This window comes from Saccoglossus kowalevskii, chromosome 18 (assembly GCF_978046115.1).
Source record: "Saccoglossus kowalevskii chromosome 18, keSacKowa6.1, whole genome shotgun sequence".
Lineage (NCBI taxonomy): Eukaryota > Metazoa > Hemichordata > Enteropneusta > Harrimaniidae > Saccoglossus > Saccoglossus kowalevskii.
Window position 1 is genome coordinate 1,405,176 of NC_140658.1, and position 25,229 is coordinate 1,430,404.

At 37.8% G+C, this 25,229-nt stretch overlaps 1 protein-coding gene across 1 annotated transcript in view; it reads left to right on the forward strand.

The window, feature by feature from the left end:
* Positions 1-25,229, forward strand: part of LOC144355686 (regulator of telomere elongation helicase 1-like) — a 161,618-nt gene that overhangs the window by 103,847 nt on the left and 32,542 nt on the right. The window contains exons 26-30 of the mRNA XM_085493295.1: positions 1,839-1,942; positions 3,807-3,851; positions 4,010-4,096; positions 4,895-5,035; positions 7,328-7,393. Coding sequence (XP_085349421.1) covers positions 1,839-1,942; positions 3,807-3,851; positions 4,010-4,096; positions 4,895-5,035; positions 7,328-7,393 — 443 coding nt within the window. The remainder of the gene's footprint in view (positions 1-1,838; positions 1,943-3,806; positions 3,852-4,009; positions 4,097-4,894; positions 5,036-7,327; positions 7,394-25,229) is intronic.

Genomic DNA, 25,229 nt, shown 5'->3' on the forward strand with positions numbered 1-25,229 from the left:
TTGGCAAGCAAACGATGTTTCTGAAGCCAGCCATAGCAGGAGCGAGCGAGCGAACAAAAGCGAGTGAGCGAGCGAACAAAAGCGAACGCGAGCGAGCGGAAAAAAAAACGGTTGGTTTCCGGTCGGAAAGCAGCGAGCGGTCGGAAATTAAGTGATAAGCGGTCGTCAAAAAAGCGATAAAAGCGGGAGGTTGGGCGGAATGAGTACTGTAGTATAATACATATACACCATTGTTATTCTCATAATAACCTCATAGTATAATACATATACACATTGTTATTCTCATAATAACCTCATAGTATAATACATATACACCATTGATATTCTTTTCACCCATCTACATGTATGTAAATTCTGTCACTGCATGATACAGTCCAACTACAGATATTTACAAGAAATGTGTCTATCGTATATAGGAGCCACTTTGATACATTTTTATTTCTGTCTGGCGCTAATTTGAGGTCACATTTTGGCAACTTTGCTGCAAATAGTGCTTAATTGAGGTCAGTCATTTTGCTCACACTCAGAACTAAAACTATGGTAACCTTACCTTACAGAGGAATCCGGTCTATACAATGTACCGGATTCTGCTGTAAATTCACCCTTGGCCGTTAAACGGCAGCTTGGTTTTTAAAATAAAATGAAACCAAGAAATCACGGTAAGGTATTTTTTAAAAATATTTTGGCATCATTTTTCGGACATTTAAATCATTCCGGACACCTAAAATAGTCTAATTTAAGTTTTACCATAGCCATTGACGCCTATTCAAGAGTATGATGTTTATTGTTACTAGTGTGAATGGGAAAGCTTTGTTTCAACAATGAGCTGTTATCCCTGTTATATTTTGAAAACAACTAATTTTTTCTTTCAAAACAAAAATCATGCCGTTTTTCCATCTTAATCCAATCCAAAGGATAGTACTACAATATTGGCAAATCTTTCCTGTGTTGCGTTCAATAACATTAACATATTTAAATGAGCTATGGTAATTTGAGCACTTAGCATCATCCACCAATTTAATTGGTTATTTAGCGATTTGACCTATTAGGTCAAAGATCTCTGTTCCAGGTCAAAACATGGCGAATATTCTCCAGCATCGAGCATTTAATATGCGAATGTAATCACTCGCTTATGATGAAACTAATTTGCATTTCATAACAATTCAACAAATTTTTTTTTTAAACATTAATATAATCACTACTGAAATAATCAACAATTGTACGCGCAAAATAATTAATTAAATCACGCAACAAACGAAAAGGACAATTCGTTGTTGCCTCAGCAAGTTGCTTAACGCGTTGCCCTGCTACACACGCACTCCATAAACTCAAAGCTATTCCAACTTACGTACACATACATGAAGAAGTATGATTGTTACTTGTATCAGCATGCTAGTTGGCGCTTCACAGTCCAATAAACGCACAGACTATCATTAAAAGAATTCAATGGGCAGTGAGGAAAGGGACGATTTTCACCCTTGGAGTATTTTTTCAAGGGCGCACAAAGTGTAGTAGACAGGCAATCACACGTTCTAAAATAAACACTGCTCATTCATTTACAAAAAGATTAGCTCAAGTGTTAAGCAGACGTCTGCCAGATGGGGAATTCACTGGCGTCTATTTCACGGTTTTACCCATACAGAAACATTCAACTTTGACTGGTGTCTAATTGGTGTGACAATTATCACCTTTTCTATTGTACTGGCACCTAATCCAGGTTGGCGCTTATATGAGGTATTATACGGTATGTGCCTTTGTTTGAGTGTCTTGTGGCATTCTGAAAAGTGGACCAACAAAGATATACAACTTTTAATTATTTTTACCTTTTTATGGCTTAGAAGCTGTATATGAAGCTAAATTAAAAATAATGTATGAGAATTCAGCGGGTACATCAATAAATCTGAAAACAAGAAGTTTACTGGATGCATTGGAACAAGACAATGTAAGTTTATAAGATTACAATAAAAAACAACAAGAATGCAACAGTGTTTCTGTTTAGTGTTAATGATTGGTTTTATTAGCTCCGCTGTCGACTTTGTCGAGCGGAGCTTATCATATGAGTGATTGTCCGTCGTCGTCGTCCGTGTCAATGTTTTACTTTTTCGACTTCTTCTTGAAAACTACAAGCCTAAATGCTTTGATACTTGGTGTATATGTACCTTGGGTAGACCTCTCTTAGGTTTGTTCATTTCATGTTGATATCTTTAATTCTCTAATTTTGGTGAATATTTTTGTAATTTTTGGTAAAAAGTGATATTTTCGACTTCTTGTTAAAAACCGCAAGTGCAATTGCTTTGATACTACATATATAGGTACTACATGTGGACCTCTCTCAGATTTGTTAATTTCGTGATGATATCTTCAATTCTCTAATTTTGGTGAATATTTTTGTCATTTTTGGTAAAAACTGATATTTTGCGACTTCTTGTTAAAAACCGCAAGTGCAATTGCTTTGATATTACATATATAGGTACTACATGTGGACCTCTCTCAGATTTGTTCATTTTGTAATGATATCTTTAATTCTCTAATTTTGGTGAATATTTTTGTCATTTTTGGTAAAAACTGATATTTTCGACTTCTTGTTAAAAACCGCAAGTGCAATTGCTTTGATATTACATATGTAGGTACTACATGTGGACCTCTCTCAGATTTGTTCATTTTGTAATGATATCTTTAATTCTCTAATTTTGGTGAATATTTTTGTCATTTTTGGTAAAAAGTGATATTTTCGACTTCTTGTTAAAAACCGCAAGTCCAATTGCTTTGATACTACATATATAGGTACTACATGTGGACCTCTCTCAGATTTGTTTATTTCGTGATGATATCTTCAATTCTCTAATTTTGGTGAATATTTTTGTAATTTTTGGTAAAAAGTGATATTTTCGACTTCTTGTTAAAAACCGCAAGTCCAATTGCTTTGATACTACATATATAGGTACTACATGTGGACCTCTCTCAGATTTGTTTATTTCGTGATGATATCTTCAATTCTCTAATTTTGGTGAATATTTTTGTAATTTTTGGTAAAAAGTGATATTTTTGACTTCTTGTTAAAAACCGCAAGTCCAATTGCTTTGATATTACATATATAGGTACTACATGTGGACCTCTCTCAGATTTGTTCATTTTGTGATGATATCTTCAATTCTCTAATTTTGGTGAATATTTTTGTCATTTTTGGTAAAAAGTGATATTTTCGACTTCTTGTTGAAAACGGTAAGTCCGATTGCTTTGATATTACATATATAGGTACTACATGTGGACCTCTCTCAGATTTGTTCGTTTTGTGATGATATCTTCAATTCTCTAATTAATTTATTTTGGTGAATATTTTTGTAATTTTTGGTAAAAAGTGATATTTTCGACTTCTTGTTAAAAACTGTAAGTCCGATTGCTTTGATACTATACATATTGTTCATTTTCTAATGATGTCTTCTGTTCTGTAATTGAAATGTGCATTGCTAACAGCGGAGCTATCTCAGTCGATAGGCTGCTTGTTTTAGGTCAATATCCTTATATTGTCTTGGAGTACAATTTATTGCAAAATAAATAAATTCTGGGTTTTTTAATTTATGAGTAGGCTTCTACCTTAAATATCTGAAAATATGAAGTGTCATAAAATTATATTGAAATGAAACATAGTAGTCTCTAGATGCTATTTCTCTATTTAAGAGATTATAAATCTATTTATTATATAATCTATTTATTCTGTATTTAGAGATTATAAAATAGAGGGTCTATAGTTATGGATATATTGTCAATATATTTTAGTTGACTACAGTTATGTTCTTAAATTACAGCAAATGACTTCAGAAGTTGATGATGATATTATTAACAGTCCTCAAGTAAGATACTTTTATTTTTAATGTCTAATACCGACATGATAGATGGTTAGTTTTGGTCAGTGCGTCTATTCTCTCTTAATTTATGTTTTGTTTTTATTATTGTAATTCATTATTATCTAAAAAGAGTAAATGACATCACTACAATTAATACTCCACAGGCATTGAGATACAAAGAAGCCTTACACAAAAGATTGATAGAACAGGGAAAAAAAAATTCTGTCAAAAAAAAGATAGTTGTTGTTAATGTAAGTATCGTATAGTTTTGAGTTTTCACCATCTATTACCATTATCTTGCTCTTTGTGTGACTACTATGTGAAATGAGGAGGGGGGGGGGGGGATTGATGTTGATAAGCTTAAGCTCATCTGGAATATATAGATTTCAGAAATATTATGGCAAAAACAATTCACATCACATTGACGTATCTAATAAAAACAGATTCACTTTTTAGCTTTGCTGTTGACTTTATCGTATGAGTGAAACGCAGCATGACTGGATTGCACTACCGTTATCATTTGTGTTCGTTTTTATTTGAAACTTTTTTAGAATATACTAATAAAATGAATGGTGCACAAGGTTCGTTAATGTGATTTTTTTCGGAGAAAGATGCGTTAGGTGATATTGTTATGACAATTTTAGGCGGCCTACTCGTTAATCCAGCAAGAAAAATATGTATAAAATATTAGAATCTCTTCTGCAATAGTTCCTTTCATTTTGAGTGGTCCTACTACTGTCATTGAAAGTCGGCGTAGGTGGAGTTTTTGATGGAAATGCAAGTCCCTGAAAAATATTTGATCATTTTTTTGAAATTTTGAATCACAAATAAGTGCCCACCAGCTGTGAAATTGCCCAGGCGATTTTTCGGACGGGCGAATTTCCGACAGAATCTGGTACACTGTATATGTTGTGCATGTAGGAGCTACTTGTTACACTACCCAGGAAAGTCTTGATAGCTAGCCCAAAATACAGTTTTTTGTCTGGATGTTCGCTTCTGAGAATACAGATGTTTTGTGGATCTGCTCCTAATATCTGTTGTATTTGCAGCCCTTTCTCTCCAAAGAAATGGAATCTAAAACAGAGTTATCAGGGACAACCAAACGAAAGTCATCAAATGATAGTAAAGATTCCACTCAGTCATCATCATCAACATCAACTATTGTTCCTGCTAAGATATATCTTTCAAAGGTATCTATGCATTCTGTGTTTCTCAAAATTCACAACGTTCAATTACCCACCATAGACTCCGGTCAGTCAAAATGACTATTTTGAACTGTAGGCATTAATCAGCGATTCTGCCAATGACGGAGAGATAGAATCTAGGTCATAACCCCAAGATTCTTTTCCCTTACGTCACAAACCACATGGCCGAGGCCATATGGTGGCGCTACTACAGCCGGATAATCACTCTTTCTTTATCTTCCTTTATCTATCTTCTTCTATCTAGTTTTTCTTATTTTTTTACCCATGTGTCAATTTCTCCCTTTGTGTGCATTGTCCTTCTTGGACGATGTACCACTTTTATGGACAATCAAGTTGTGCTAAAAAGACGAATCGGGTTTCTCGACAAGAACCAAATCCCAGGACATGATCGTCATCCCCCGACTGTCAAATTCTGTCAGCCGGGAGGGTCAGGAGGAGTTGCTTCTCTGCCTGGTTCGAGCACTGAGTTGCTACCAAAATCATACTAGGGTTTTTTCAAGACGGGGTGCCAAGCATATGTCTTTGTGTTGCAGCCCAGGCAGGTAGGATAGGCCAGCCTCTCAGTCTTCCATCGCCAGGTGGATGACTGCGTCTGTATTAGTGGTCTATAATACTTTAGCTTCCTCGACACTGAGCTTGCAAAGTCACTAAGTACGAGCGCATGAGAACCGTGCGACTGCTAACTCACCAGTGCTATCGTCAGGCACCCCCTCGAACATTTTCTGAGGGCAGGCTTCAGGAGAACGCAAACGTCTATTGAGGATGACCTCTTTTAGGCTGGGTCCCGTCGTAGCGGGTCAGACTCCACACAAAGGTCCCTGTACATAGGCGATAAGTCTGTCTCAGCATTTTTGCGGGCAGATTTCTCTACCATCAGCACTTCTTGAAAGTTTCCAGGTCTTGCAGGTTCTCATGCAGAACTGTTTTGGTCTTTATTTTGAAAGCATACTACCCCCTAATTTGGGTTTTTGGTCTAGCTTTCTCGGGCACACCGAAACCTATCACCGTAGCAGCATTTTTGGCTTTTTGCTCCAGGGACAGCACAGCAAGGTAAGACACCACCCTCTTTTGGGGGTCTTAGCTAGGTGTTGAGTGGTGTAGATTGTATGATCCCGGACTGGGAAAAGACTTTGATCATTTTCTGTTTGCTCGGAAAATCCGCCACCTATCGGCGTCTGATTCTGCCTACAAATCAAAATAGTCATTTTGACTGACCGGAGTCTATGGAGGGTAATTGAAAGTAGTGAATTTAGGTAGAGGGTTCGCAGAACCCGCCTATTCACATAGTTCATACCCACCATAGACCCCCCCCCCAACCAACCCACTCTTTCTGTTGCGATGGTCTAGTCCTCGATGCGGAGAGAAAGGAACCAGAGTGATTATCTGGCTATGATGGCGCTGCCATATGGCCTCGGTCACGTGGTTCGCAATGTAAGGAAAAAGAAACTTTGGGTCATGGGGCTTCCCCTGATCTAGATTCTATCTCTCCGTCATTGGCAGAATTGCTGATTAATTCCTACAGTTCAAAATAGTCATTTTGACTGATCGGAGTCTATGGTGGGTGTAAACTATGTGAATAGGTAGGTTTGGAGAACCCTCTGCCTAAGTTAAGCAAATATATTTTTATATGCACCCTGCATTATTTTCAATAATATATATTATTTATCCATATAATATGAGGTTATTATGAGGATACCTCAAAGTATGCACGAAGACAGTGCAGCAGGAGTATCAACCAACACAGTGTATACTTTGAGGTATCTCTGTAATAACCTTATTATTATACATTTTTTCTTTCCAAGGAAAGGAATGCCAATATCCAAAAAATTTAGAACAGTATCAGCGAACTTCTCTGTGTGGAGTCTGGTCAAACCCTGATTCTGCTCTAAACTTTTTTGATTTTTTTGATATATTGCTGTATTCATTTTTTACAGGGTTTTAATTTAGCTATTTTTTGCTGACAAGTAAAGTCCACTAAATTAAAAATACACATGAACATTTAAAATTACAGTAGAACTTATTGTTTTGACGACAAAACAGTGAATTTAAAACCTGTTGAATTAATCACTGTACCCACAGGTAATACAGGTATTTCTGTGTGAATTTTGGATGATATGATTCAATTTCTCTTCTCATTATTAAAAGAGTTTGTCTACCTTACATGGTGTCTCTATATTTTCTGAAATTAAGTAATGCAATTTGTTTTTGTGACTAGACATGTACCTATTCAGTCTTTGAGTTGAAACAATTTAATGTTTGCATTAATTTATTTATCAGGTAAAGGATCGTCTCACATCTGATGCATATCAAAGATTCTCTGAACTGATGCAGCAGTATAGTAAGGTATGGCCATTTTGAATTGCCACTTGGTAATGTACGGTTATTTTGAATTGCCACTTGGTGTGGTACGGCCATTTTAAATTGCCACTTGGTGTGGTACGGCCATTTTTAATTGCCATTTGGTGTGGTACGGCCATTTTAAATTGCCACTTGGTGTGGTACGGCCATTTTGAATTGCCACTTGGTAATGTACGGTTATTTTGAATTGCCACTTGGTGTGGTACGGCCATTTTAAATTGCCACTTGGTGTGGTACGGCCATTTTTAATTGCCATTTGGTGTGGTACGGCCATTTTAAATTGCCACTTGGTGTGGTATGGCCATTTTGAATTGCCACTTGGTAATGTACGGTTATTTTGAATTGCCACTTGGTGTGGTACGGCCATTTTAAATTGCCACTTGGTGTGGTACGGCCATTTTTAATTGCCATTTGGTGTGGTACGGCCATTTTAAATTGCCACTTGGTGTGGTACGGCCATTTTTAATTGCCATTTGGTGTGGTACGGCCATTTTAAATTGCCACTTGGTGTTGTAAGGCCATTTTTAATTGCCATTTGATAATGTTAGGTCATTTTAAATTGCCACTTGATGAGGTACAGCCATTTTGAATTGCCACTTGGTGTGGTACGACCATTTTGAATTGCAACTTGGTAATGTTAGGTCATTTTAAATTGCCATTAGATGAGGTACAGCCATTTTGAATTGCCACTTGGTGTGGTACGGCCATTTTGAATTGCCACTTGGTAATGTTAGGTCATTTTAAATTGCCATTAGATGAGGTATGGTCATTTTGAATTGCCACTTGGTGTAGTACGGCCATTTTGAATTGCCACTTGGTGTGGTACGGCCATTTTGAATTGCCACTTGGTAATGTTAGGTCATTTTAAATTGCCATTAGATGAGGTACAGCCATTTTGAATTGCCACTTGGTAATGTTAGGTCATTTTAAATTGCCATTAGATGAGGTACAGCCATTTCGAATTGCCACTTGGTAATGTTAGGTCATTTTATATTGCAATTAGATGAGGTACAGCCATTTTGAATTGCCCATTGATGAGGTACGGCCATTTTGAATTGCCACTTGATGAGGTACAGCCCTTTTGAATTGCCACTTGGTGTGGTACGGCCATTTTGAATTGCCACTTGGTAATGTTAAGTCATTTTAAATTGCCATTAGATGAGGTACAGCCATTTTGAATTGCCACTTGATGAGGTACAGCCCTTTTGAATTGCCACTTGGTGTGGTACGGCCATTTTGAATTGCCACTTGGTGTAGTACGGCCATTTTGAATTGCCACTTGATGAGGTACGGCCATTTTGAATTGCCACTTGGTAATGTTAGGTCATTTTAAATTGCCATTAGATGAGGTACTGCCATTTCGAATTGCCACTTGGTAATGTTAGGTCATTTTAAATTGCCATTAGATGAGGTACTGCCATTTCGAATTGCCACTTGGTAATGTTAGGTCATTTTAAATTACCATTAGATGAGGTACAGCCATTTTGAATTGCCACTTGATGAGGTACAGCCCTTTTGAATTGCCACTTGGTGTGGTACGGCCATTTTGAATTGCCACTTGGTAATGTTAAGTCATTTTAAATTGCCATTAGATGAGGTACAGCCATTTTGAATTGCCACTTGGTAATGTTAGGTCATTTTAAATTGCCATTAGATGAGGTACAGCCATTTCGAATTGCCACTTGGTAATGTTAGGTCATTTTATATTGCAATTAGATGAGGTACAGCCATTTTGAATTGCCCATTGATGAGGTACGGCCATTTTGAATTGCCACTTGATGAGGTACAGCCCTTTTGAATTGCCACTTGGTGTGGTACGGCCATTTTGAATTGCCACTTGGTAATGTTAAGTCATTTTAAATTGCCATTAGATGAGGTACAGCTATTTTGAATTGCCACTTGATGAGGTACAGCCCTTTTGAATTGCCACTTGGTGTGGTACGGCCATTTTGAATTGCCACTTGGTGTAGTACGGACATTTTGAATTGCCACTTGATGAGGTACGGCCATTTTGAATTGCCACTTGGTAATGTTAGGTCATTTTAAATTGCCATTAGATGAGGTACTGCCATTTCGAATTGCCACTTGGTAATGTTAGGTCATTTTAAATTGCCATTAGATGAGGTACTGCCATTTCGAATTGCCACTTGGTAATGTTAGGTCATTTTAAATTACCATTAGATGAGGTACAGCCATTTTGAATTGCCACTTGATGAGGTACAGCCCTTTTGAATTGCCACTTGGTGTGGTACGGCCATTTTGAATTGCCACTTGGTAATGTTAAGTCATTTTAAATTGCCATTAGATGAGGTACAGCCATTTTGAATTGCCATTAGATGAGGTACGGCCATTTTGAATTGCCACTTGGTAATGTTAGGTCATTTTAAAGTGCCATTAAATGAGGTACAGCCATTTTGAATTGCCACTTGGTAATGATAGGTCATTTATATTGACACTTGATGAGGTACAGCTCTTGTGAATTGCCACTTGGTAATGTTAGGTCATTTTAAATTGTCATTAGATGAGGTATGGCCATTTTGAATTGCCACTTGGTAATGTTAGGTCATTTTAAATTGCCATTAGATGAGGTACAGCCATTTTGAATTGCCACTTGGTGTGGTATGGCCATTTTGAATTGCCATTAGATGAGGTACAGCCATTTTGAATTGCCACTTGATGAGGTATGGCCATTTTAAATTGCCACTTGATGAGGCATGGCCATTTTGAATTGCCACTTGGTGTGGTACGGCCCTTTTGAATTGCCACTTGGTGTGGTACGGCCATTTTGAATTGCCACTTGGTGTGGTACGGCCATTTTGAATTGCCACTTGGTAATGTTAGGTCATTTTAAATTGCCACTTGATGAGGTACAGCCCTTTTGAATTGCCACTTGGTGTGGTACGGCCATTTTGAATTGCCACTTGGTGTAGTACGGCCATTTTGAATTGCCACTTGATGAGGTACGGCCATTTTGAATTGCCACTTGGTAATGTTAGGTCATTTTAAATTGCCATTAGATGAGGTACTGCCATTTCGAATTGCCACTTGGTAATGTTAGGTCATTTTAAATTGCCATTAGATGAGGTACTGCCATTTCGAATTGCCACTTGGTAATGTTAGGTCATTTTAAATTACCATTAGATGAGGTACAGCCATTTTGAATTGCCACTTGATGAGGTACAGCCCTTTTGAATTGCCACTTGGTGTGGTACGGCCATTTTGAATTGCCACTTGGTAATGTTAAGTCATTTTAAATTGCCATTAGATGAGGTACAGCCATTTTGAATTGCCATTAGATGAGGTACGGCCATTTTGAATTGCCACTTGGTAATGTTAGGTCATTTTAAAGTGCCATTAAATGAGGTACAGCCATTTTGAATTGCCACTTGGTAATGATAGGTCATTTATATTGACACTTGATGAGGTACAGCTCTTGTGAATTGCCACTTGGTAATGTTAGGTCATTTTAAATTGTCATTAGATGAGGTATGGCCATTTTGAATTGCCACTTGGTAATGTTAGGTCATTTTAAATTGCCATTAGATGAGGTACAGCCATTTTGAATTGCCACTTGGTGTGGTATGGCCATTTTGAATTGCCATTAGATGAGGTACAGCCATTTTGAATTGCCACTTGATGAGGTATGGCCATTTTAAATTGCCACTTGATGAGGCATGGCCATTTTGAATTGCCACTTGGTGTGGTACGGCCCTTTTGAATTGCCACTTGGTGTGGTACGGCCATTTTGAATTGCCACTTGGTGTGGTACGGCCATTTTGAATTGCCACTTGGTAATGTTAGGTCATTTTAAATTGCCATTAGATGAGGTACTGCTGTTTTGAATTGCCACTTGGTAATGTTAGGTCATTTTAAATTGCCATTAGATGAGGTACTGCCATTTCGAATTGCCACTTGGTGTGGTACGGCCATTTTGAATTGCCACTTGGTAATGTTAGGTCATTTTAAATTGCCATTAGATGAGGTACGGCCATTTTGAATTGCCACTTAGTAATGTACGACCATTTTGAATTGCCACTTGGTAATGTTAAGTCATTGACTCCCATGTGCGAAGCACAAAATGGGAGTCTTTGCAGTTAGTGTGTCTGTATGTGTGTATGTGTGTATGTGTGTATGTGTGTATGTGTGTCCGACTGTTCCACTGCTATCTCAAGAACCATACATCGGTTTTTGATGAAACTTGGTGCATAGATGCTCTGGGCCAATGCGCAGATTTGATTAGGTTTTGGTAAAAATCCATGCTCGTTAATTACCTAATTTGCATGATAATTAGCTAATTTTTAGCTGTTCTATGACTGTTCCACTGATATCTAAAGAACCACTCATTGGATTTTGATGAAACTTGGTACATAGATGCTCTGAACATATGCGCAGATTTGATTAATTTTTGGTAAAAATCCGTGCATATTAATTACCTAATTTGCATGATAATTAGCTATTTTTTAGTGGTTCCATGACTGTTCCACTGATATCTAAACAACCACTCATTGGATTTTGATGAAACTTGGTACATAGATGCTCTGAACTAATGCTAGGTTTTGATTAGTTTTTGGTAATAATCCGTGGATACTAATTACCTAATTTGCATAATGATTAGTCAATTTTCGGTTTTTCCACTGATATCTCAAGTACTAATCATCACATTTCAATGAAACTTGGTACATAGATGTCATACGACACTGTACAGACCTGATAGTTTTTATGGTAATATCAGTACATATTAATTACCTAATTTGCATAATTAATTAATTTTTAGCATTTGATATAAGTAGTTAGCATTACATTTCAATGAAACTTGGTACTTACATACTCAAGGACTATGCAGAGATTGATTGTTTTCGATAAATATTTGTGCATATTAATCACCTAATTTGCATAATTAGTTAATTTTCAGCTTTTCCACATGTATCTCAAGTACTAATCATCGCATTTCAATGAAACTTGGTACATAGATCCTTTAGGACTATGCAGAGACCTGATTAGTTTTAGGGTAAATAATTGTGCATATTAATTACCTAATTTGCATAATTAATTTTCAGCTTTTCTACTGATATCTAAAGTACTAATCATCGTATTTCAATGAATCTAGAATTATGCAAACCCAATTAGTTTCCGGTAAATATTTGTGCATATTAATCACCTAATTTGCATAATTAACCAACTTTCACACTGATATCTCAGGTACTATACATCACATATCAATGAATGTACATGGATGCTGTAGGACAATAGACAGACCTGAATAATTGTGGGTTAAAATCTGTACATATTAATTACCTAATTTGCGTAATTAACCAATTTTAATCTTTCACACTGATATCTAAAGTACCGTAAAAACTCCAAAATTTCGACTGGTTTTAAATAATTTGTGTTAGAAATGTGACGTGTTTTTAGAGTCAAAATTAAGGTGCATTTTCGGACGGTCGAATTTTTCAGAATAGAAATCAGCAAAAAAAAATGGGGATGATAGACAGTGTGCTTCATTAGTTTTTAAAAAATGCAATGTCCGTCAATTGACGTAAACTTCCTCATGTTTCACGGTAAAAGCAAAGGTCGTGGCCGAGTTGTAACTCAAAATCTAAACAAAGTCATCAATCAGTGAGTATTATGACAAGCAAAACAAAACATCAAGACGCGGAGAAGAGGTCAGCACAAAACTAATAGGTCAAAAGACAAAGCTGTCTCGCACTACCTAGGAAAACTTGCGAATGTTCGAAGTACAGGTACCCATTGGACAAAAGATACATGGAAGTTTAGCAAACGATCTCCCCGACCCAGTGCAATGTATCCGGTTAGAATCAAAGCTCACGTGTCCCTTATTTGAGCACCGTACCGGTGATTTGAGGGACCAAATTCTGCCGTAAATTCGCCCTTGGATTAAAAAATATAATGGGATTTAAGAAAATAAAATGGGACTTTTAAGGTGTATTTTGGCGTCATTTTTCGGACATTTCAATCAATCCTGCCGGCTAAAATAGAGTCTAAGTTTTACCGTAGTCATTGACGTCTGTCTATTCAAGAGTACACGTGTATGATTTTTATCGTGACTAGCGTGAGCGGGTAAGCTTCCTTTCGAGAATGAGCTGTTATCACTGTGAACAATGTTAAATTATTCTTCAGATGACCAGTTTATTTTTTAAAAACAACTAATTTTTTTATTTAAAAAAAATCATGCCGTTTTCGCATCATCCAGCTTTTTGATTGGTTAATTAGCGATTTGACCTATTTGACCTAAGAGAACATGGCGGATATCCTACAGCATCAAACGTTTATACGAGATCGGAATCATTCGCTTACGATGAAACTAAGTTGACTTTTATTTGTATTTCATAACCATTCAACAAATTTATTTTGTGTACATTATTATAATCACTACTGAGTACAGTAATAATCAACAATTCAGAAACGCAGCATGCCGAGATTTTTGTGTTCGTTTTTATTTGAAACTTCGTTTATTTAGAATATATTTTCGTTACCAATAAAATAAAAATCTCTCAGTCAATCAGAAACCCGGATTCATGCCTTTGAGGAAGGTCCCGTTTGAACGCTCACATCGTTTTTTTTTTCGTTTGGGGGAAAACTAAAACTGGTCGCAATTTTCGAATAAGAATGAGTCGGCAATTTTTAGTGGAGTCGAAAATTTGGAGGTGAATAAAACACCGAAACCCGGCAAATAAATAGGCGGTCAAATTTTTAGAGGGGTCGAAATTTTGGAGTTTTCACGGTGCTAATTATTCCATTTCAATGAAACTTAGTACAAAGATGCTCTAGGACAATGTACAAACCTAATTAGTTTGGGGTAAAAATCTGTTCATATTAATTCCCTAATAAGCATAATAATTCATAATTTTTTGGTTCTAATCACATTTCAATTAAACTTGGAGACATAGATTTTCTGTTACATTGCGCAGACCTCATTAGTTTTACACTCAAATCTGGTCATATTAATTTTCTGATTTGCATAATTAGTTTTCAGCTAAGTAATTTCGAATTATATTTAATGTGTCTCCAATACTCTCAGCACATGGGAGTTCTTTCTAAGCTTTCTTTGATTTTAAATTGCCATTAGATGAGGTACAGCCATTTTGAATTGCCACTTGATGAGGTACAGCCCTTTTGAATTGCCACTTTGTGTGGTACGGCCATTTTGAATTGCCACTTGGTGTGGTACGGCCATTTTGAATTGCCACTTGGTAATGTTAGGTCATTTTAAATTGCCATTAGATGAGGTACTGCCATTTCGAATTGCCACTTGGTGTGGTACGGCCATTTTGAATTGCCACTTGGTAATGTTAGGTCATTTTAAATTGCCATTAGATGAGGTACAGCCATTTTGAATTGCCACTTGGTAATGTTAGGTCATTTTAAATTGCCATTAGATGAGGTACTGCCATTTCGAATTGCCACTTGGTGTGGTACGGCCATTTTGAATTGCCACTTGGTAATGTTAGGTCATTTTAAATTGCCATTAGATGAGGTACAGCCTTTTTGAATTGCCACTTGATGAGGTACAGCCCTTTTGAATTGCCACTTGGTGTGGTACGGCCATTTTGAATTGCCACTTGGTGTGGTACGGCCATTTTGAATTGCCACTTGGTAATGTTAGGTCATTTTAAATTGCCATTAGATGAGGTACTGCCATTTTGAATTGCCACTTGGTAATGTTAGGTCATTTTAAATTGCCATTAGATGAGGTACAGCCATTTTGAATTGCCAATTGATGAGGTACGGCCATTTTAAATTGCCACTTGATGAGGCATGGCCATTTTGAATTGCCACTTGGTGTGGTACGGCCATTTTGAATTGCCACTTAGTAATGTACGTCCATTTTGAATTGCCACTTGGTAATGTTAGGTCATTTTAAATTGCCATTAGATGAGGTACAGCCATTTTGAATTGCCACTTGATGAGGTACAGCCCTTTTGAATTGCCACTTGGTGTGGTACGGCCATTTTGAATTGCCACTTGGTAATGTTAGGTCATTTTAAATTGCCATTAGATGAGGTACAGCCATTTTGAATTGCCACTTGATGAGGTACGGCCATTTTGAATTGCCACTTGGTAATGTTAGGTCATTTTAAATTGCCATTAGATGAGGTACAGCCATTTTGAATTGCCACTTGATGAGGTACGGCCATTTTGAATTGCCACTTGGTAATGTTAGGTCATTTTAAATTGCCATTAGATGAGGTACTGCCATTTTGAATTGCCACTTGCTAATGTTAGGTCATTTTAAGTTGCCATTAGATGAGGTACTGCCATTTCGAATTGCCACTTGGTGTGGTACGGCCATTTTGAATTGCCACTTGGTAATGTTAGGTCATTTTAAATTGCCATTAGATGAGGTACAGCCATTTTGAATTGCCACTTGGTAATGTTAGGTCATTTTAAATTGCCCTTAGATGAGGTACAGCCATTTTGAATTGCCACTTGGTAATGTTAGGTCATTTTCAATTGCCATTAGAATGAGGTACAGCCATTTTGAATTGCCACTTGGTAATGTTAGATCATTTTAAATTGCCATTAGATGAGGTACAGCCATTTTGAATTGCCACTTGATGAGGTACGGCCATTTTGAATTGCCACTTGGTAATGTTAGGTGATTTATATTGCCACTTGATGAGGTACAGCCCTTTTGAATTGACACTTGATAAGGCACGGCCATTGTGAATTGCCACTTGGTAATGTTAGGTCATTTTAAATTGCCATTAGATGAGGTACAGCCATTTCGAATTGCCACTTGGTGTGGTACGGCCATTTTGAATTGCCACTTGGTAATGTTAGGTCATTTTAAATTGCCATTAGATGAGGTACAGCCATTTTGAATTGCCACTTGGTAATGTTAGGTCATTTTAAATTGCCATTAGATGAGGTACTGCCATTTCGAATTGCCACTTGGTGTGGTACGGCCATTTTGAATTGCCACTTGGTAATGTTAGGTCATTTTAAATTGCCATTAGATGAGGTACAGCCTTTTTGAATTGCCACTTGATGAGGTACAGCCCTTTTGAATTGCCACTTGGTGTGGTACGGCCATTTTGAATTGCCACTTGGTGTGGTACGGCCATTTTGAATTGCCACTTGGTAATGTTAGGTCATTTTAAATTGCCATTAGATGAGGTACTGCCATTTTGAATTGCCACTTGGTAATGTTAGGTCATTTTAAATTGCCATTAGATGAGGTACAGCCATTTTGAATTGCCACTTGATGAGGTACGGCCATTTTAAATTGCCACTTGATGAGGCATGGCCATTTTGAATTGCCACTTGGTGTGGTACGGCCATTTTGAATTGCCACTTAGTAATGTACGTCCATTTTGAATTGCCACTTGGTAATGTTAGGTCATTTTAAATTGCCATTAGATGAGGTACAGCCATTTTGAATTGCCACTTGATGAGGTACAGCCCTTTTGAATTGCCACTTGGTGTGGTACGGCCATTTTGAATTGCCACTTGGTAATGTTAGGTCATTTTAAATTGCCATTAGATGAGGTACTGCCATTTTGAATTGCCACTTGATGAGGTACGGCCATTTTGAATTGCCACTTGGTAATGTTAGGTCATTTTAAATTGCCATTAGATGAGGTACAGCCATTTTGAATTGCCACTTGATGAGGTATGGCCATTTTGAATTGCCACTTGGTAATGTTAGGTCATTTTAAATTGCCATTAGATGAGGTACTGCCATTTTGAATTGCCACTTGGTAATGTTAGGTCATTTTAAGTTGCCATTAGATGAGGTACTGCCATTTCGAATTGCCACTTGGTGTGGTACGGCCATTTTGAATTGCCACTTGGTAATGTTAGGTCATTTTAAATTGCCATTAGATGAGGTACACCCATTTTGAATTGCCACTTGGTAATGTTAGGTCATTTTAAATTGCCATTAGATGAGGTACAGCCATTTTGAATTGCCACTTGGTAATGTTAGGTCATTTTCAATTGCCATTAGATGAGGTACAGCCATTTTGAATTGCCACTTGGTGTGGTACGGCCATTTTGAATTGCCACTTGGTAATGTTAGGTCATTTTAAATTGCCATTAGATGAGGTATGGTCATTTTGAATTGCCACTTGGTGTGGTATGGCCATTTTGAATTGCCACTTGGTAATGTACGGTTATTTTGAATTGCCACTTGGTGTGGTACGGCCATTTTAAATTGCCACTTGGTGTGGTATGGCCATTTTTAATTGCCATTTGGTGTGGTACGGCCATTTTAAATTGCCACTTGGTGTGGTACGGCCATTTTTAATTGCCATTTGGTGTGGTACGGCCATTTTAAATTGCCATTTGGTGTTGTAAGGCCATTTTTAATTGCCATTTGATAATGTTAGGTCATTTTAAATTGCCACTTGATGAGGTACAGCCATTTTGAATTGCCACTTGGTGTGGTACGACCATTTTGAATTGCAACTTGGTAATGTTAGGTCATTTTAAATTGCCATTAGATGAGGTACAGCCATTTTGAATTGCCACTTGGTGTGGTACGGCCATTTTGAATTGCCACTTGGTAATGTTAGGTCATTTTAAATTGCCATTAGATGAGGTATGGTCATTTTGAATTGCCACTTGGTGTGGTACGGCCATTTTGAATTGCCACTTGGTAATGTTAGGTCATTTTAAATTGCCATTAGATGAGGTACAGCCATTTTAAATTGCCACTTGGTGTGGTACGGCCATTTTGAATTGCCACTTGGTAATGTTAGGTCATTTTAAATTGCCATTAGATGAGGTATGGTTATTTTGAATTGCCACTTGGTGTGGTACGGCCATTTTGAATTGCCACTTGGTGTGGTACGGCCATTTTGAATTGCCACTTGGTAATGTTAGGTCATTTTAAATTGCCATTAGATGAGGTACAGCCATTTTGAATTGCCACTTGGTAATGTTAGGTCATTTTAAATTGCCATTAGATGAGGTACAGCCATTTCGAATTGCCACTTGGTAATGTTAGGTCATTTTATATTGCAATTAGATGAGGTACAGCCATTTTGAATTGCCCATTGATGAGGTACGGCCATTTTGAATTGCCACTTGATGAGGTACAGCCCTTTTGAATTGCCACTTGGTGTGGTACGGCCATTTTGAATTGCCACTTGGTAATGTTAAGTCATTTTAAATTGCCATTAGATGAGGTACAGCCATTTTGAATTGCCACTAGATGAGGTACAGCCCTTTTGAATTGCCACTTGGTGTGGTACGGCCATTTTGAATTGCCACTTGGTGTAGTACGGCCATTTTGAATTGCCACTTGATGAGGTACGGCCATTTTGAATTGCCACTTGGTAATGTTAGGTCATTTTAAATTGCCATTAGATGAGGTACTGCCATTTCGAATTGCCACTTGGTAATGTTAGGTCATTTTAAATTGCCATTAGATGAGGTACTGCCATTTCGAATTGCCACTTGGTAATGTTAGGTCATTTTAAATTACCATTAGATGAGGTACAGCCATTTTGAATTGCCACTTGATGAGGTACAGCCCTTTTGAATTGCCACTTGGTGTGGTACGGCCATTTTGAATTGCCACTTGGTAATGTTAAGTCATTTTAAATTGCCATTAGATGAGGTACAGCCATTTTGAATTGCCACTTGGTAATGTTAGGTCATTTTAAATTGCCATTAGATGAGGTACAGCCATTTCGAATTGCCACTTGGTAATGTTAGGTCATTTTATATTGCAATTAGATGAGGTACAGCCATTTTGAATTGCCCATTGATGAGGTACGGCCATTTTGAATTGCCACTTGATGAGGTACAGCCCTTTTGAATTGCCACTTGGTGTGGTACGGCCATTTTGAATTGCCACTTGGTAATGTTAAGTCATTTTAAATTGCCATTAGATGAGGTACAGCCATTTTGAATTGCCACTTGATGAGGTACAGCCCTTTTGAATTGCCACTTGGTGTGGTACGGCCATTTTGAATTGCCACTTGGTGTAGTACGGCCATTTTGAATTGCCACTTGGTAATGTTAAGTCATTTTAAATTGCCATTAGATGAGGTACAGCCATTTTGAATTGCCACTTGGTAATGTTAGGTCATTTTAAATTGCCATTAGATGAGGTACAGCCATTTCGAATTGCCACTTGGTAATGTTAGGTCATTTTATATTGCAATTAGATGAGGTACAGCCATTTTGAATTGCCCATTGATGAGGTACGGCCATTTTGAATTGCCACTTGATGAGGTACAGCCCTTTTGAATTGCCACTTGGTGTGGTACGGCCATTTTGAATTGCCACTTGGTAATGTTAGGTCATTTTAAATTGCCATTAGATGAGGTACAGCCTTTTTGAATTGCCACTTGATGAGGTACAGCCCTTTTGAATTGCCACTTGGTGTGGTACGGCCATTTTGAATTGCCACTTGGTGTGGTACGGCCATTTTGAATTGCCACTTGGTAATGTTAGGTCATTTTAAATTGCCATTAGATGAGGTACTGCCATTTTGAATTGCCACTTGGTAATGTTAGGTCATTTTAAATTGCCATTAGATGAGGTACAGCCATTTTGAATTGCCAATTGATGAGGTACGGCCATTTTAAATTGCCACTTGATGAGGCATGGCCATTTTGAATTGCCACTTGGTGTGGTACGGCCATTTTGAATTGCCACTTAGTAATGTACGTCCATTTTGAATTGCCACTTGGTAATGTTAGGTCATTTTAAATTGCCATTAGATGAGGTACAGCCATTTTGAATTGCCACTTGATGAGGTACAGCCCTTTTGAATTGCCACTTGGTGTGGTACGGCCATTTTGAATTGCCACTTGGTAATGTTAGGTCATTTTAAATTGCCATTAGATGAGGTACAGCCATTTTGAATTGCCACTTGATGAGGTACGGCCATTTTGAATTGCCACTTGGTAATGTTAGGTCATTTTAAATTGCCATTAGATGAGGTACAGCCATTTTGAATTGCCACTTGATGAGGTACGGCCATTTTGAATTGCCACTTGGTAATGTTAGGTCATTTTAAATTGCCATTAGATGAGGTACTGCCATTTTGAATTGCCACTTGGTAATGTTAGGTCATTTTAAGTTGCCATTAGATGAGGTACTGCCATTTCGAATTGCCACTTGGTGTGGTACGGCCATTTTGAATTGCCACTTGGTAATGTTAGGTCATTTTAAATTGCCATTAGATGAGGTACAGCCATTTTGAATTGCCACTTGGTAATGTTAGGTCATTTTAAATTGCCCTTAGATGAGGTACAGCCATTTTGAATTGCCACTTGGTAATGTTAGGTCATTTTCAATTGCCATTAGAATGAGGTACAGCCATTTTGAATTGCCACTTGGTAATGTTAGATCATTTTAAATTGCCATTAGATGAGGTACAGCCATTTTGAATTGCCACTTGATGAGGTACGGCCATTTTGAATTGCCACTTGGTAATGTTAGGTGATTTATATTGCCACTTGATGAGGTACAGCCCTTTTGAATTGACACTTGATAAGGCACGGCCATTGTGAATTGCCACTTGGTAATGTTAGGTCATTTTAAATTGCCATTAGATGAGGTACAGCCATTTCGAATTGCCACTTGGTGTGGTACGGCCATTTTGAATTGCCACTTGGTAATGTTAGGTCATTTTAAATTGCCATTAGATGAGGTACAGCCATTTTGAATTGCCACTTGGTAATGTTAGGTCATTTTAAATTGCCATTAGATGAGGTACTGCCATTTCGAATTGCCACTTGGTGTGGTACGGCCATTTTGAATTGCCACTTGGTAATGTTAGGTCATTTTAAATTGCCATTAGATGAGGTACAGCCTTTTTGAATTGCCACTTGATGAGGTACAGCCCTTTTGAATTGCCACTTGGTGTGGTACGGCCATTTTGAATTGCCACTTGGTGTGGTACGGCCATTTTGAATTGCCACTTGGTAATGTTAGGTCATTTTAAATTGCCATTAGATGAGGTACTGCCATTTTGAATTGCCACTTGGTAATGTTAGGTCATTTTAAATTGCCATTAGATGAGGTACAGCCATTTTGAATTGCCACTTGATGAGGTACGGCCATTTTAAATTGCCACTTGATGAGGCATGGCCATTTTGAATTGCCACTTGGTGTGGTACGGCCATTTTGAATTGCCACTTAGTAATGTACGTCCATTTTGAATTGCCACTTGGTAATGTTAGGTCATTTTAAATTGCCATTAGATGAGGTACAGCCATTTTGAATTGCCACTTGATGAGGTACAGCCCTTTTGAATTGCCACTTGGTGTGGTACGGCCATTTTGAATTGCCACTTGGTAATGTTAGGTCATTTTAAATTGCCATTAGATGAGGTACTGCCATTTTGAATTGCCACTTGATGAGGTACGGCCATTTTGAATTGCCACTTGGTAATGTTAGGTCATTTTAAATTGCCATTAGATGAGGTACAGCCATTTTGAATTGCCACTTGATGAGGTATGGCCATTTTGAATTGCCACTTGGTAATGTTAGGTCATTTTAAATTGCCATTAGATGAGGTACTGCCATTTTGAATTGCCACTTGGTAATGTTAGGTCATTTTAAGTTGCCATTAGATGAGGTACTGCCATTTCGAATTGCCACTTGGTGTGGTACGGCCATTTTGAATTGCCACTTGGTAATGTTAGGTCATTTTAAATTGCCATTAGATGAGGTACACCCATTTTGAATTGCCACTTGGTAATGTTAGGTCATTTTAAATTGCCATTAGATGAGGTACAGCCATTTTGAATTGCCACTTGGTAATGTTAGGTCATTTTCAATTGCCATTAGATGAGGTACAGCCATTTTGAATTGCCACTTGGTGTGGTACGGCCATTTTGAATTGCCACTTGGTAATGTTAGGTCATTTTAAATTGCCATTAGATGAGGTATGGTCATTTTGAATTGCCACTTGGTGTGGTATGGCCATTTTGAATTGCCACTTGGTAATGTACGGTTATTTTGAATTGCCACTTGGTGTGGTACGGCCATTTTAAATTGCCACTTGGTGTGGTATGGCCATTTTTAATTGCCATTTGGTGTGGTACGGCCATTTTAAATTGCCACTTGGTGTGGTACGGCCATTTTTAATTGCCATTTGGTGTGGTACGGCCATTTTAAATTGCCATTTGGTGTTGTAAGGCCATTTTTAATTGCCATTTGATAATGTTAGGTCATTTTAAATTGCCACTTGATGAGGTACAGCCATTTTGAATTGCCACTTGGTGTGGTACGACCATTTTGAATTGCAACTTGGTAATGTTAGGTCATTTTAAATTGCCATTAGATGAGGTACAGCCATTTTGAATTGCCACTTGGTGTGGTACGGCCATTTTGAATTGCCACTTGGTAATGTTAGGTCATTTTAAATTGCCATTAGATGAGGTATGGTCATTTTGAATTGCCACTTGGTGTGGTACGGCCATTTTGAATTGCCACTTGGTAATGTTAGGTCATTTTAAATTGCCATTAGATGAGGTACAGCCATTTTAAATTGCCACTTGGTGTGGTACGGCCATTTTGAATTGCCACTTGGTAATGTTAGGTCATTTTAAATTGCCATTAGATGAGGTATGGTTATTTTGAATTGCCACTTGGTGTGGTACGGCCATTTTGAATTGCCACTTGGTGTGGTACGGCCATTTTGAATTGCCACTTGGTAATGTTAGGTCATTTTAAATTGCCATTAGATGAGGTACAGCCATTTTGAATTGCCACTTGGTAATGTTAGGTCATTTTAAATTGCCATTAGATGAGGTACAGCCATTTCGAATTGCCACTTGGTAATGTTAGGTCATTTTATATTGCAATTAGATGAGGTACAGCCATTTTGAATTGCCCATTGATGAGGTACGGCCATTTTGAATTGCCACTTGATGAGGTACAGCCCTTTTGAATTGCCACTTGGTGTGGTACGGCCATTTTGAATTGCCACTTGGTAATGTTAAGTCATTTTAAATTGCCATTAGATGAGGTACAGCCATTTTGAATTGCCACTTGATGAGGTACAGCCCTTTTGAATTGCCACTTGGTGTGGTACGGCCATTTTGAATTGCCACTTGGTGTAGTACGGCCATTTTGAATTGCCACTTGATGAGGTACGGCCATTTTGAATTGCCACTTGGTAATGTTAGGTCATTTTAAATTGCCATTAGATGAGGTACTGCCATTTCGAATTGCCACTTGGTAATGTTAGGTCATTTTAAATTGCCATTAGATGAGGTACTGCCATTTCGAATTGCCACTTGGTAATGTTAGGTCATTTTAAATTACCATTAGATGAGGTACAGCCATTTTGAATTGCCACTTGATGAGGTACAGCCCTTTTGAATTGCCACTTGGTGTGGTACGGCCATTTTGAATTGCCACTTGGTAATGTTAAGTCATTTTAAATTGCCATTAGATGAGGTACAGCCATTTTGAATTGCCACTTGGTAATGTTAGGTCATTTTAAATTGCCATTAGATGAGGTACAGCCATTTCGAATTGCCACTTGGTAATGTTAGGTCATTTTATATTGCAATTAGATGAGGTACAGCCATTTTGAATTGCCCATTGATGAGGTACGGCCATTTTGAATTGCCACTTGATGAGGTACAGCCCTTTTGAATTGCCACTTGGTGTGGTACGGCCATTTTGAATTGCCACTTGGTAATGTTAAGTCATTTTAAATTGCCATTAGATGAGGTACAGCCATTTTGAATTGCCACTTGATGAGGTACAGCCCTTTTGAATTGCCACTTGGTGTGGTACGGCCATTTTGAATTGCCACTTGGTGTAGTACGGCCATTTTGAATTGCCACTTGATGAGGTACGGCCATTTTGAATTGCCACTTGGTAATGTTAGGTCATTTTAAATTGCCATTAGATGAGGTACTGCCATTTCGAATTGCCACTTGGGAATGTTAGGTCATTTTAAATTGCCATTAGATGAGGTACTGCCATTTCGAATTGCCACTTGGTAATGTTAGGTCATTTTAAATTACCATTAGATGAGGTACAGCCATTTTGAATTGCCACTTGATGAGGTACAGCCATTTTGAATTGCCACTTGGTGTGGTACGGCCATTTTGAATTGCCACTTGGTAATGTTAAGTCATTTTAAATTGCCATTAGATGAGGTACAGCCATTTTGAATTACCACTTGATGAGGTACGGCCATTTTGAATTGCCACTTGGTAATGTTAGGTCATTTTAAATTGCCATTAGATGAGGTATGGTCATTTTGAATTGCCACTTGGTAATGTTAGGTCATTTTAAATTGCCATTAGATGAGGTACAGCCATTTTGAATTGCCACTTGATGAGGTACGGCCATTTTGAATTGCCACTTGGTAATGTTAGGTCATTTTAAATTGCCATTAGATGAGGTACAGCCATTTTGAATTGCCACTTGGTAATGTTAGGTCATTTATATTGACACTTGATGAGGTACAGCCCTTGTGAATTGCCACTTGGTAATGATAGGTCATTTTAAATTGTCATTAGATGAGGTATGGCCATTTTGAATTGCCACTTGGTAATGTTAGGTCATTTTAAATTGCCATTAGATGAGGTACAGCCATTTTGAATTGCCACTTGGTGTGGTACGGCCATTTTGAATTGCCATTAGATGAGGTACAGCCATTTTGAATTGCCACTTGATGAGGTATGGCCATTTTAAATTGCCACTTGATGAGGCATGGCCATTTTGAATTGCCACTTGGTGTGGTACGGCCCTTTTGAATTGCCACTTGGTGTGGTACGGCCATTTTGAATTGCCACTTGGTGTGGTACGGCCATTTTGAATTGACACTTGGTAATGTTAGGTCATTTTAAATTGCCATTAGATGAGGTAC